The sequence below is a fragment of the Herpailurus yagouaroundi genome, unplaced genomic scaffold (assembly GCF_014898765.1).
Source record: "Herpailurus yagouaroundi ecotype Mexico unplaced genomic scaffold, PumYag 28, whole genome shotgun sequence".
Classification (NCBI taxonomy): Eukaryota; Metazoa; Chordata; class Mammalia; order Carnivora; family Felidae; genus Herpailurus; species Herpailurus yagouaroundi.
In genome coordinates, this window is record NW_024412376.1 from 94,902,924 (window position 1) to 94,916,083 (window position 13,160).

The 13,160-nt window shown below is 39.0% G+C and overlaps 1 protein-coding gene across 3 annotated transcripts in view; it reads right to left on the reverse strand.

Annotated features, from left to right (window-relative positions):
* HERC3 (HECT and RLD domain containing E3 ubiquitin protein ligase 3) overlaps window positions 1–13,160 on the reverse strand; it is a 115,833-nt gene that overhangs the window by 34,651 nt on the left and 68,022 nt on the right. For all 3 annotated transcript variants that reach the window (XM_040478490.1, XM_040478495.1, XM_040478493.1), the window contains exons 11-16: window positions 12,506–12,630; window positions 10,889–10,948; window positions 8,446–8,557; window positions 7,393–7,582; window positions 5,449–5,612; window positions 5,203–5,316 (exon numbers count right to left, since the gene is read on the reverse strand). In XM_040478490.1, the coding sequence (XP_040334424.1) occupies window positions 5,203–5,316; window positions 5,449–5,612; window positions 7,393–7,582; window positions 8,446–8,557; window positions 10,889–10,948; window positions 12,506–12,630 (765 nt within the window). The remainder of the gene's footprint in view (window positions 1–5,202; window positions 5,317–5,448; window positions 5,613–7,392; window positions 7,583–8,445; window positions 8,558–10,888; window positions 10,949–12,505; window positions 12,631–13,160) is intronic.

Sequence of the window (13,160 nt, forward strand, 5' to 3'; positions counted from 1 at the left end):
ACTTAACAGGAACCCATGGGGGAGGGGAAGGAAAAAAAAAAAAAAAAAAAAAAAAGAGGTTAGAGTGGGAGAGTGCCAAAGCATAAGAGACTGTTGAGAAATGAGAGCAAACTGAGGATTGATGGGGGGTGGGAGGGAGGAGAGGGTGGGTGATGGGTATTGAGGAGGGCACCTTTTGGGATGAGCACTGGGTGTTGTATGGAAACCAATTTGACAATAAATTTCATACATAAATAAAAAAAAAATAAAAAAAAAATAAAAAAAAAATAAAAAAATAAAAATAAAAAAATAAAAATAAAAATAAATAAAAAAAATAAAATGATATCCTTAAACAAAATTAATGAAGAGGCATTCTCAACAACTTCCTTATAATAATTTTCATTTATTTTAAAGATCGCACTGGTATCATATACTTAATTGTCCAAGGGGAATGAAAAAGAAGAAAAGCAGTCTTCCTTTGTAAGTGATGCATTTGTGCCCAGGAAAAGGCCAGAACAGTCCTGGCCCGCTGCATGAAGGAAGGTTTAATAGCAGCTGAAAAGAGAATAGAGCTGAGTCATCTCAGGGCCGACAGGCCTGGGAACTCAAGCACCCAGGCCTGACAGTATGCAGTTCCTCTCCACAATGCAACTGGGGTTTGGTTTCAGTAAGACGTTTTTGCTGTTCCATTTAATCATGAGGCTCATCTGCATTTTGATTTTACAGGTTTTTATTTAATTTGTAAGATATGGTTTGGTTCTATACCTGTTTAAAGGCTATTGAATAAGAAGTATATAACTAGCTCCTTTTATGTTTGTTTGTATTTCAATGAAATAATTTAAAAGCAATTTTAATTAAAATCCATCCTGTTAATTCTTTAGAACTAGGTTCCTTTAGAGATCTTGGAACATTTCCCTAGACTGAGAAACCCGAACTGGAGAGATGATTCCAGTCCAGTGAGACAAGGTATGGAATCACACATATATAATCCAGGCTAATTTCATTCTCATCCCTACATATCTAATTACTTTGTACTTAGGAACTGAAATCACTAAAATTTTAAAAAGCCCATATACCATCAAACAGCACTCCACAAAATGATCTTCTAGTCTAGGTACCTGAAAAAAGTATGAGCAGCCTAAGGAAGCAGGTTTATTTTACAACTGGTGGCAATATTCAGAATTTTCTAATCTTCCTCTCAGAAGAGATTATTTAAGCATTATTTGCTTATTCTCAAGGATAAGAAAGATCTTTAACATGTGTTGGCCTATAAAAGCAAGATAAAGTTTTGAACACTTCAACTGTAAAAAGGACTGGGAGAGAAGTGACCACAGTGACTATAAAAACAGTTGCTGGCATTATGGCATCCTAGCTGTAAATACTTCAATACTGGTGTTTCTATTAGGACAGCATAGTTATTTCAGACATCAATCAGGAGCTCTGTCTGCAGGTCCTGGCTCCACATCTCTGACTACCCTGCTGCCCCTCCCTGCAAGCCCTCCCAGGCACCTCTAGATCCACCTCTGCAGGCCTGGTACCTCCCATCACCCTTTGCCTGACCCCTTCACCCCTGGAAGAGCCCAGTTTGGGAAGTAGGCCCATGTCTCTTCTGCAGAAGGAGAGCAGTTATAATGAGAGCAAGGTCACCATCCTCTCAGGTAGGTGGGCTGGCTGGAAAGAAACCCAGAACTGCCTCAGTTAGGAACCAGAGCCAAGGCCAGAGTTAACGGTCCATAAGACCCTCCTCCTTCCAGGGGAGGACCACAGTGCCAGGTCTAAAGAAGGCAAAGGAAGAAAGGGTATTTGGTCAAAAGAAGGAGCTGACCCGTATGAAGGTCTACTTATACATCCTTGAAATCTGCTGAGAGTAGATCTTAAGCATTCTCACCACACACACACACACACACACACACACACACACACACACAAAAGCAAACAAAATGAGTTAGGTATGTGATCGATACGTTAAGTAACTTGATCTTGGCAATCGTTTCATAATGCATATCAAAAATAATCACATTGTACACTTTAAAAACATATAATTTTATTTGTCAAGTATTCATCAATAAAGGTGAGGGAAAATCCACTTATTATTCATTACCATCAATTAAAAGTAACTTAAGGGGCACGTGGGTGGCTCAGTCAGTTGAGCATCTGACTCTGGTTCAGGTCATGATCTTGTGGTTCATGAGTTCAAGCCCCACATGGGCTCACTGCTGTCAGTGTGGAGCCCACTTCAGATCCTCTGTCTCCCCTTCTCTCTCTCTGCCCCTGCCCCACTCATGCTTGCTCTCTCTCTCAAAAATAAATAAAATATTTTAAAAATAATAAGGGCCACCTGGATGGCGCAGTCAGTTGGGTGACCGACTTTGGCTCAGGTCATGATCTCACAGCTCATGAGTTTGAACCCCGTGTTGGGATCTGTGCTGATGGCTGAGCCTGGAGCCTGCCTTGGATTCTATGTCTCCCTTTCTCTGTCCCTCCCCTGCTCACACATTGTCTGTCTGTCTGTCTCTCTCTCTCTCAAAAATAAATAAACATTAAAAAGTAATAATAATAATAAAACACGGATGCCTGGTTGGCTCAGTCTATTAAGCATCCGACTTCAGGTCATGATCTCACAGTCCAGGTTCAAGCCCCACACTGGGCTCTTTGCTGACAGAGCCTGGAGCCTGCTTCAGATTCTGTGTCTCCCTCTCTCTCTGCCTCTCCCCTGGTCACAGTCTCTCGCTCTCGCTCTCAAAAATAAACATTAAAAAAATTTTAATGAAAGTAATTTAAAAAGTATATAAATTTATGTATGAAACGGGGTGCCTGGGTACAAAATAGCTTTAGCATTCTAGATTAAAACAAAAGACAGCAAGAAATTTAAACTTCAATTTATAATAATACTATACCTTATACAATAAAAGAAAATTCCACAGAAATCACAAAAGGCCACACTATAATTTGACCTACTAATTTTCTATCTTTCTGTAATAACTACCTGCAATACTAAAGAAGAGATGAGCATCTGGTATTCAAGACCTATATGTGCTTATCATACGTTAAGAGAAAAAACGTAAAAAAGCTGTAGGGGCGTCTGGGTGGCTCAGTTGGTTAAGCATCCAACTCTGGATCTCAGCTCAGGTCATGATCTCATGGTTTATGAGATTGACCCCACATCGGACTCTGCACTGACAGCAGGGGCCTGCTTGGGATTCTGTCTCTCCCTCTTTCTACCCCTCCCCCACTTGTGTTCTCTCTCTCTCTCTCTCTCTCTCTCTCTCTCTCTCTCTCTCAAAATAAATAAATAAACTTTAAAAAAGTTGTAGGGGCGCCTGGGTGGCTCAGTTGGTTAAGCGTCCGACTTCAGCTCAGGTCATGATATCAGAGTTCATGAGTTTAGGCCCTGCATTGGGCTCTGTGCTGACAGCGCAAAGCCTGAAGCCTGCTCCGGATTCTGTGTGTGTGTCTCTCTCTCTGCCCCTCCCCTGCTCACATGCTCTCTCTTCCTCAAAGATAAACATTAAAAAAAAAAATTAAAACAAAAAAAAATTTGTAAAAGTTGCCCACTTAAGTACCTCCATTCACAGACTTCAATCATGATAATCCAGATTTCTAACACCAGCAACTTCTTTTTCAGCGTCAAAAAGAATTAGGATTCATTAGAAGTATTTTATTCAGCATCCAGTCACAGAAAGGGCAGATTCAAAGTCAGAAGAATTGGCTTTTATGAAACTAACTAAATTGGTGGGAAAATTGTTGAACTTCTGTGGGCCTCCATTTCCTCACCTACAAACAAAACAGCCTAAATAATTCATAAAGCTTATTTCAGCTCTTAACATTTTATTTTGCCACGACTAGCTACTTGCAAGTTGATAAAACAGAAAAGCTTCTTTTTACAATTTCTAAATTAGCATGTGAAAGCAAGAGTTCATTGCTAGCCTGCACGTTGTATTTCCCATGTAAACCCATTTAGAAGATTCTAACCCATTTTTATTGAAAAGTATTTTGTTTTTTCAAGGTCAAGGTTATAATAAAAGCTTATTAAAAACACATTACTGTGTCTAGCACTGATCATCTATTATTTGACAAAGCAAATAATCTTTCTTAAATAAACCTTATACTCCTTGTTATTAGAAACCACTACTGCACTACTGACCTCCAAAAACTCTACAGGGAAAATACTGCCTCAATGTAGTGATGTATCTGTTAAACTGGCCAGGATTCACACCAAATGTATCTGCTACACATGACTTCACTAAATATGGTGGCCAAATTATCATTCTGTTTTCTGACCTAATTCAAATGTATACATACTCCACAGATGGGAGGTCCTAAAAAGCCTTGCATAGGTCCCAAGACAGTCTGCAATCAAACTGAGCAGCTCTTGCAGAGCCATGGTGACAGGCAGGAATCTTCAGTCCCTTGGATGGCTCATCTAACATATGCTGAGAGCTAGGTCGGGGATATGTGACATCTTCACACCCATAATCCCAAATCAGAGGTGGCCTACCGGGTTCAGGCACTGACATAAGACAACTAAAGTAAGCTAGCTACTGGAAGATGGTAATTAGCAAATGATCCTTTCCTCAATGTCAAAATCCAGTGACAGTGTGGACTGTGGCACATATAAGCCTCATCTAAAGAGCTACTATTGAACTCTAGCCAACTGGTACCATCTGGGAGGACAGGTCATGTTGCCAGATCTTCTAAGTTCCAAGAAAAACTAGAAATTCATTTTACGTATCTTGACTTTTTTATGGTAAGACACACGTAACATAAAGTTTGCCATCTTTATCACTTTTCAGTGTACAACTCAGTAGTGTTAACTATATTCACATTATTATGCAGATCTCCAGAACTTTTTCATCTTGCAAAACTGAAGCTCTCTACCTATTAAACAACTCTCCATTTTCCTTCCCCCAGGTCCCAGTAACCACCAGGCTACTTTCTGCTTCTACAACTGTGACTACTTTAGATACCTTGATTTTTAAAATGTTGGCAACTAATTAAAGTTTGTACCATTCTGGCTGATCACCCATTTATGACTCCTTATTGGCCATTTATGATGTCTCAAACACTTCAAAAGTTTCAAGAATGCAAAGCCAGCCAAAACACTGTGACATTAACACCAAAGTCAAGGACAAATTGTACAGCTCAGATTGGGCTTTTCTTGTCCTTATTTGTACTCTGAGAAAAGACTAAAGCTTTAAGAATATGCTTTAGATGAATTCTTACCATGCCTGCTTGATGCAAGAACCACATGAGGTAGTCTTCCTGAATGTCCACAAGATTGGAAATCTCAGGAATGTAAAATGTATCATATTCAACATGCTTCACTTTAAGATTTACCTGATGAAGAACCAAATGAGGACAATTAAAATCCAAACAACTGGAAAATGGCTTTCCACAGACTACCTCAGTAGGACATTTGAGCCTACCATCTATTCACCCCTCTCCCCACTGGCTCCTCTCTATACTCACCTTATACAACTTCTCCAAGAGCTTGAGAGCTGCTGTAATATAATTGTTAAACAGTACGGGAATTAAGAAGGTCTTTCTTCCTCTCAGTAGGTACACGACTGCACCTTTATAGAGGTTTACCAGCTTCATGAAATATTTTGGGCATACCTGAGACCACCAGTTATCTTTAGAAAGAAAGAAAAGACATGTTTCAGCATGTATTTTTGATCAATTATTTATGTCTTCTGCCTACTAGCTAAAAACTGCTCCGGCTAAAAAATAAACATTAGTCTAAAATACAGTTTCCCAAAACTGACTTTAAAAAGAATCCATTAAAGCATTTCTGCAGAGCACAAGAACCCCCTAGAGCTTTTTTTGTAAAGCTTGATCTGATTTTTTTTCTCAAAGACTCATTCAGAAGGCCAAGCTAAACATTCAGTTCCAAAGATCCATGTGGACAAGATGTTAAGACATATGTTGCAGGTAGGAGCATTCAGATATCATCATCTTTGCTGCCCTCAACTCTGCCTCCACCTACATCCTGTACCAGGGATGCACAGGACGACACACCCCAGAAGCAGCAGCAGTATGGAAGCCAGGCCTTCCCATCAAGAGGCTTCATTAGTTGTAAAACTACTGTTTCTGTTTGTCCCCAAACTGTGCTTTCTCATAACCAGACAAGAAGGCTAGACCACTGGTTTCTATATTGTCAGAAATAAATTCAGCCATACTGAAATACTTAAAGGATGAGATGACATGATGTCTATGATTTTTAAAAAATATTTCAGCAAAAGTAAAAAGGTGGTGGTAAGGGGAACATAGACAACAAAAAGGGCCAAATATTGATAATCGTGAATTTGTGTGAATAGGTACCTACAGAGTTTTCCACAGTCTGAGATATTCTTTTAAATTTAAATTTCTTTCATTAGAAGTTAAAAACAAGTGTAAAACTAAACAACTCTGATCTCTTTGTACTGTCCTACCTGAAAAAATTAAAATTAAAATTAAAAAAAAAACCCTAAACGTCAGGTAAAATTCCTTCAGAGATTGCCATCTCTCTACTTCATAGCCTATTAGAACACCTGAAAAGATAGGCCACGAAGGGCTTTGATCTTAAAAAACCAAAATTAAGGACTAACATATTACTAGTGTTTCCATTATTCTTTGTTTTTATATCTTCTGCAAAGGTAGAAGCAGTATGGAAAAGCCAGTATTCCATCCTCAGGAACACAGGTCTCTTTACTTATGGAGAGACACACTCAAGTAACATCCTAGTCCATTTGGAACACAGAAGTTACTGAGTTGCAATGAACACCTAAAAAATTTACCAGGAAAAAAAAAATGGGAAAAACCCAGGTGACAGACTTTCTGCACTTGATTAATAAAAACATCTCGGGCGCTACTTCCATGAGACACTCTCCAATTCACTGAGGAACGGAAGGTTCTTATCTCAGCAAAGTGTCCGTAGCCTGCAAAAATCAGTGTGGACTCAACTGTCCTAAAAAAGAAAAACAGAACAAACATTTGGTAAGTCTCCACTAGGTCATTTTCTTCCTCTCCTCTTTTGGAGACCTGTGCATCACACCAAACTATTCATTTCACTCCCACCCCCTAAATTAGGTATAGGAGAAAGAGCAACAGATAGACACTAATTCTTGAGGCACTATTAACTACTAGCAAATGTAGGAGGTGAAAAAATAGTTTAAAGTTAATCTACCTTCGTGAATATTTAAAAATCAAGACGAGTCTGGCATGAATCATTTCAAATAACCTAAATGATGGTTCGATTTGCTCATACTGCAAATATGGCCAGTTAGAAGACAACAGCAAAGAAAGAAAGGTTTGAATGTTAAGGATATTAAATGGCAACAAATAGATTCTCAGATCTCAGTCCACTGAGAGCCAGTGGTCACACCAATGAAATAAAAAGTACAAAACCACTGGTATTGATTTTAGCAAATTCACCTAATACTTTGCTGGGGTTTGTATCCAACCGCAGAATGGCCATTGCCAGGGGAATAGTCAATGTTATGTAATACTTGGAATCCTGGAGCAGGGGGAACTCAGGTAGTATTAAATAGATTCTCATGGCTTCAACATCTGGTGGTGAACTTGACAACTGAGGAATCAGGCAACTTTCAAAGCTGTTTAAGATCTGTATGAGAGAAAAGAATACTGAGAAATTCAAACATTGCTGAGATCTAGTTACCTGATCTCTAAATTCATAAGCTTTTCGGTAGACTCTCAACTCCCACTCAGTCGGTATGCACAGAGAATCAACCATGAGCCAGGCACTAGTGGTGCTTAGGAGATACACCAATGGAATGAAAAGTCAAACATCTCCACCTGTGCAGACTTCTCTGGAAGGGCATTTCCTTCAAAAGATTTAAGCTAAAAAGAAAGCTCAAGGTAGGTCAAATTCCCGAAGTGAATATTGTAGAATTAAGATTTATACAAGCTTTATGCCTTCTTATCTTACACTCTTTTGTTTCTCTTTAAAGTTGAATTATTGCAATACAAAAATGCATTTTTAAGAATATACTCTGAGGGCGCCTGGGTGGCTCAGTTGGTTAAGCATCCAACTTTGGCTCAGGTCATGATCTCACAGTTCGTGGGTTCAAGTCCCTTGTCAGGCTCTGTGCTGACAGCTCAGAGCCTGGAGCCTGTTAGGATTCTATGTCTCCCTCTCTCTCTGCCCCACCCCGGCTCATTCATGTACACACTCTCTCTCTCTCTCTCAAAAATAAATAAACATTTAAAAAAATAAAAAAGAAGAATATACTCTGCAGGAGTGCCTGGGTGGCTCAAGTTGGTTGAGTATCAGACTTTCGCTCAGGTTATGATCTTGTGGTTCATGAGTTTGAGCCCCATGATGGGCTCAATGCTGTCAGCCTATCAGCACAGAGCCCACTTCAGATCCTCTTTCTCTGCCCCTCCCCTATTTGTGCTCTCTCAAAAATAAACAAACATTTAAAAAAATAAAAAAAAGAATACATTCTGCAAATGTATAGAACTTACCTGCTCTAGAATCATGGAGTGCTGGGAGCTCATTAACTTCTCAAATAACACCCTCGTTGAGTTCAGGTCAATCCCAGGGATTTTGGGACTTGTTTTAAAATGTTCATCAATTCTAAACAAAAATTTCAAATGTGTGTTAATAAAAGAAAAACAAAGCAAACACTCTGTTGGGAATTAGAAGTAGGGAGACAAAATAGCCTATCCATACTGATCAGATTTAAATTTGACCCAGCAGACAAGCTGTGTAAAAATATTACACTTTAAGGAAACCCAACAGAATCAAGCTCTGGATGGAACCCCTTTTCCAAGATGATCTTAAAGTTTTCAAGTGTTTTTTCCCTTCAATTCAAAGTACAAGCAAGTCATCATTTCGACTTGAGATTATCTTGAAACTTATAAGCAGAGTGTTATTTCCATGATTTACTCTTGTGTGTTTGCCTTTCTCTGTAATTATGGTACACTGAACTAGATGTAGAGATGCTGTGCCTAGGTGCAAAAACATCCCCTGTGCAAACTGGCCCAATCATCAACAAATGGCAGGTAGAACAAAACTCCTTGTTTAAAACTTTTCTCAATAAAATGTTGTTAAAAAAAAATCAAATCCACAACAAATACAAAGTTAACATCTTACACAAGGGATACAATTACATACACCTAAGGACTAATTTCACTGATACTGTTTTTAACTTCCTAGCAACTAATCGTTTTTCCTAACTTTATATAAAGTCATAGCCTTTTTGAGACTTAGAATGTCTCTTTTAAATTCCCACTCTTGAATATACCAAATCTATTAACTACAAAATAACTTTCTATTTGCAAAATAGACTTCTGTTGATGGGTAATGGACACATCTAATAGTTTTAACACTATCTGACAGCAATGCTGTAACTTATAAAAACAGAGAGTTTCTAACATTAAAAAAACAACAACATATGCATTGAAACCTAAATGGTCAAATCAAGAGATGCTTGGGCTTTGTTTGTTGGGTCCTTTGTTGTTATTGCTCTAAAAATAGATCTACCCCAAACACAGAAATTAATTCTGGTGTCCTATATGTAACCTTCTATATGCTTAGAGGTACTTTCTGTCACGCTATTAAGAAAAAATAAAACATTTTATCTAAATGTATTTATTCTTTGCAAAAGTGGTCTTTTACTTCAATCGGTTTCCTGTGAGGCATTGTTCATAAGCTATATAAGCAGAAATCCTGAAATAGTTCAGTTGTCAGTTAAAAAAATAAAGGCCTTATCCACCTCTCTATGGAATTCATGATCCTAAGGATGAATAACCTAACAAGTCTGGCGAAGAGCCATTCCCAACCTTCATAAAAGCCGTCCTTCTAGAACAAGGTTTCTCAACCTTGGTGCTATTGACTTTTGGGATCAAATAATTCTTTGTTGGGTGGACAGGATTGTGATGTGCTTAGCAGCATCCTTGGTCTTGGCCCACTAGATGCCAGTAGTATACCCTCCCCCATTGTAACAACCAAAAAATGTCACCGGACATTGCCAAATGTCCTCTTAGAAGATAAATCAGCCTGGTGGAAAACCACTTCTAAAAAACCAACATCAGCACAATCCTGAAGACTTTTCCCTAAAGGAAAAAGCTAAATATTAAAGCTGAAATAAACTGGATGAGCTCATTCCAGCTGCCCTAATGATACAAACAAATGACTTGGCAATCTCTAGCTGTAACAGAAGAAAAGTTTCTGAGATGACCTCTTGCAACCCAGTTAGGGACATCATTTTTTGGTGGGGGAGGGAGTGGGATTCACACACAGAACTGAATTCTAAGTTCTTCTTGGGATTTCATTTGCCTGGTCACTGACAAAAAGGATTGAGAGATGGTCGAGAATTGGGGTCCCCAAAGATCAAAACCCGTGACAAAACCCTTCTGCTGCATGAGGTTCTTCAGGGGGATACCTGCAGAAGGGATAAGGCCAAGCAAAGAAACACTATTTTACTACCTGGAAATTCAGTCCGAATAATCTCCTGGTGAACTGGGCTAGCCCTAAGTCCAAGGAACTCCTGAAGCTTCCTTGGAACACCCCCTGAGCTCACTGGTTTTGAGAAAAGAAAAATCTATGGGGAAAGCAAACCGATGAAACCCAGGAGATTAAATAATTAAGAATTTAAGAACAAATACAGTGCACATGTGGGGATACCATTTTAGAAAAACCTGAGAAATCTTACTATTGATTACACAAACTCTTTCTGAGATAGTCTCTATGCTAATCTGCTGCTTTGCCAACCAGGCATGAATCAGCATTGCCCTTCCTAACACCCTCTCATTCATCATTATAAGGCATTCCAAGTTTTGCACAAATCATCATCAGTGAATTAAGGCCAACCACCATCAAAGAGAACTGAAGTCTTTCACTGACTTTGCTGAGTAAGTATTTGCATCACATGTGGGTATTTTTTTAAGATTCTAAATCACTTACTTTTTTTCAAGAAAACTTCCATTCCAACAGGCTGCAGAAGATAATATCTGAACAACACCACTGCTCAGAAAGAAAAAGGTAGGCAAGCCTTTAATAATTACAAATAAATGGTTACTCAAGCCTCGATAATAGATTAGTCATCTATTCCAGGGTTTCATTAAAAGCAGTTCTTACCCAGATGAAGCCTTGGAAAACGTACATTTGCTGTAGAGAAACATTGTGTCACATCTCAAAATAGACAAGTACTTAAGTTTTCCATAAATCATGTTAAAATCAAAAGTACCAAAGCTACTAAAAGAACAATTCTTATACCTGATAATGATCTCGAACAACCTTCTGCCATCAACTAAGATACTCTCCAGCTCATCTCCCAACACAAACAAAATATAATAAAAAAAGAGATGTTGAGCTGTTATCTCCCAAACACAGAAATTGTCTTTGCAAATTAACAAGTAAACAACCACTGCCTTCTATTTTGTTTCTTATCTGAGAAAGAAACTGAAAATAAGTGAAATGAGTGTTTATTCCTATTACCTAGATAACAGAGGCTCTGGGAAAATAGCTAGTGTCTGAAGACCCAGAATGAAACTGCGTGTGAAGAGTCTTGGACCCTCTCATCTAGTATATAGAAAAGGGAAGGAATACAACAAATGCATGGTTAAGGAGGGGGTTGCAATAACTTCTGGGTCAAGAATGGTCTTTAGAGATAACTTCTTCCATCCCCTCATTTTATAAATGAGAGAACTGGGAACTAGTAAACTGTCAAGGTCCCAGGAAAGCGGAATCCATCCTGCCCCTCTCATGATGAGTCTAGTCCCCTTCCCTCACCCCCACATCCTTCTAGCCTGAATTCCTCATCAGACCCACCTAAGGTTAGAGAAATTCTGAGGCCCGCCATGAGCCGCTTAAGGGCATTCTCAATGATCCCGGTGCACCCCAAAGTTTAGGGCCCTGGTCATTTGCCCTACTATACTCTATGTCATAAAGAAGATATACACATTTCAGTGTACAATGTACACAGAACATGATTCATTCATTCCCAAATATTAGATGGCAGAAAAATGAAAATACTAAGGAAAGTCAATGAAAATGTATAAAAATGTGCACAAAAAAATTTCTCCTTTAAAATAAACTGGATAAAAGGCATCAATCCTTTTTACTTTATTTTCTCAATTTGGCATTATATTACCATCTCGACTAATCATTCTGAATGTGAAAATGCTAGAAATTATTCAGGTTAGGTAAGCTAACATTTGTCTTACTTTTGGGATGCTTTGGGATCCACATATGAAGAAACTCTTGATGTTAAACCATAAAACTGAGCTTTTTTAACATAAAGGCCAACCCATGCCTTCATCAGTCAGGATTTTTAAGATCTGAATAAGGTAAGGTTAAGGGACACACTCTGAGAGAATGGGGGCAAAAATTATTATGTTATCTGGGGCTAAGGACACCAAATCCTCAAGAAATACGTGCCAGAAAAACAAAAACAATACAAAGATTCCCTAAAATGTAAAACTCCATTCATAACCTCAATACGGAAGTAGGGGAAATTACTGAGCTAAAAGATTCCAACGTACTCTGGAAAAATGAAAATGAAAACAAGCAGCCACATACTTGATTGTATTTGCATTGTTGTGTTCTGAGAGTTTTTGTCTCCAAACTGCTATGGTTTCATCATTTATTAGACTGGTGTAATGTGCTTGGTTCATCGTCCTAAAGTCAACAGCAGGGGAAGAATTCTGGAGGATTAAATATAACAGTAAAAAAAGAGAAATTATGTAGGTTGGATCTCTTCTCTTTCTCCTCATATATTCTCAGTCTTGTGTTCACAGGAGCTGGGGTGTGCTGCCCACACCCCCCTCTACACTCCCTGAGCTGCTGAGAGCGTAAGCTCCCAACAGCTCCCAGCTGGGCTACACTCCGAGAACTGCCCTTGGCCACTGCTTCATCCCTCTAACGTCCAGGGGCAGGTAGAGGTGTAGTATAAAGGCTTAGCCTCCTTGCCTCCACTCAGGACTGGCTGAAGAGCCATCCTGACTTCAGAGCTCCTGAGGAGACTGGCTTAGGCCTCTGTTACACAGATCCGCAGTCTCTCCCTGCAGGCCCAGGGCTGCCTCCTTCATCCCTAAATAGATGCCTTCCTACCACACTCCCCTGAAAGACTGTTTCAACACAAATCTCAGTCTCACAGCCTGTTTCCCAGAGAAACAAACCCAATATGGCTTTTCCACACTTCATTCCCCTCTGCTTTGAATCACTGTAACATCAA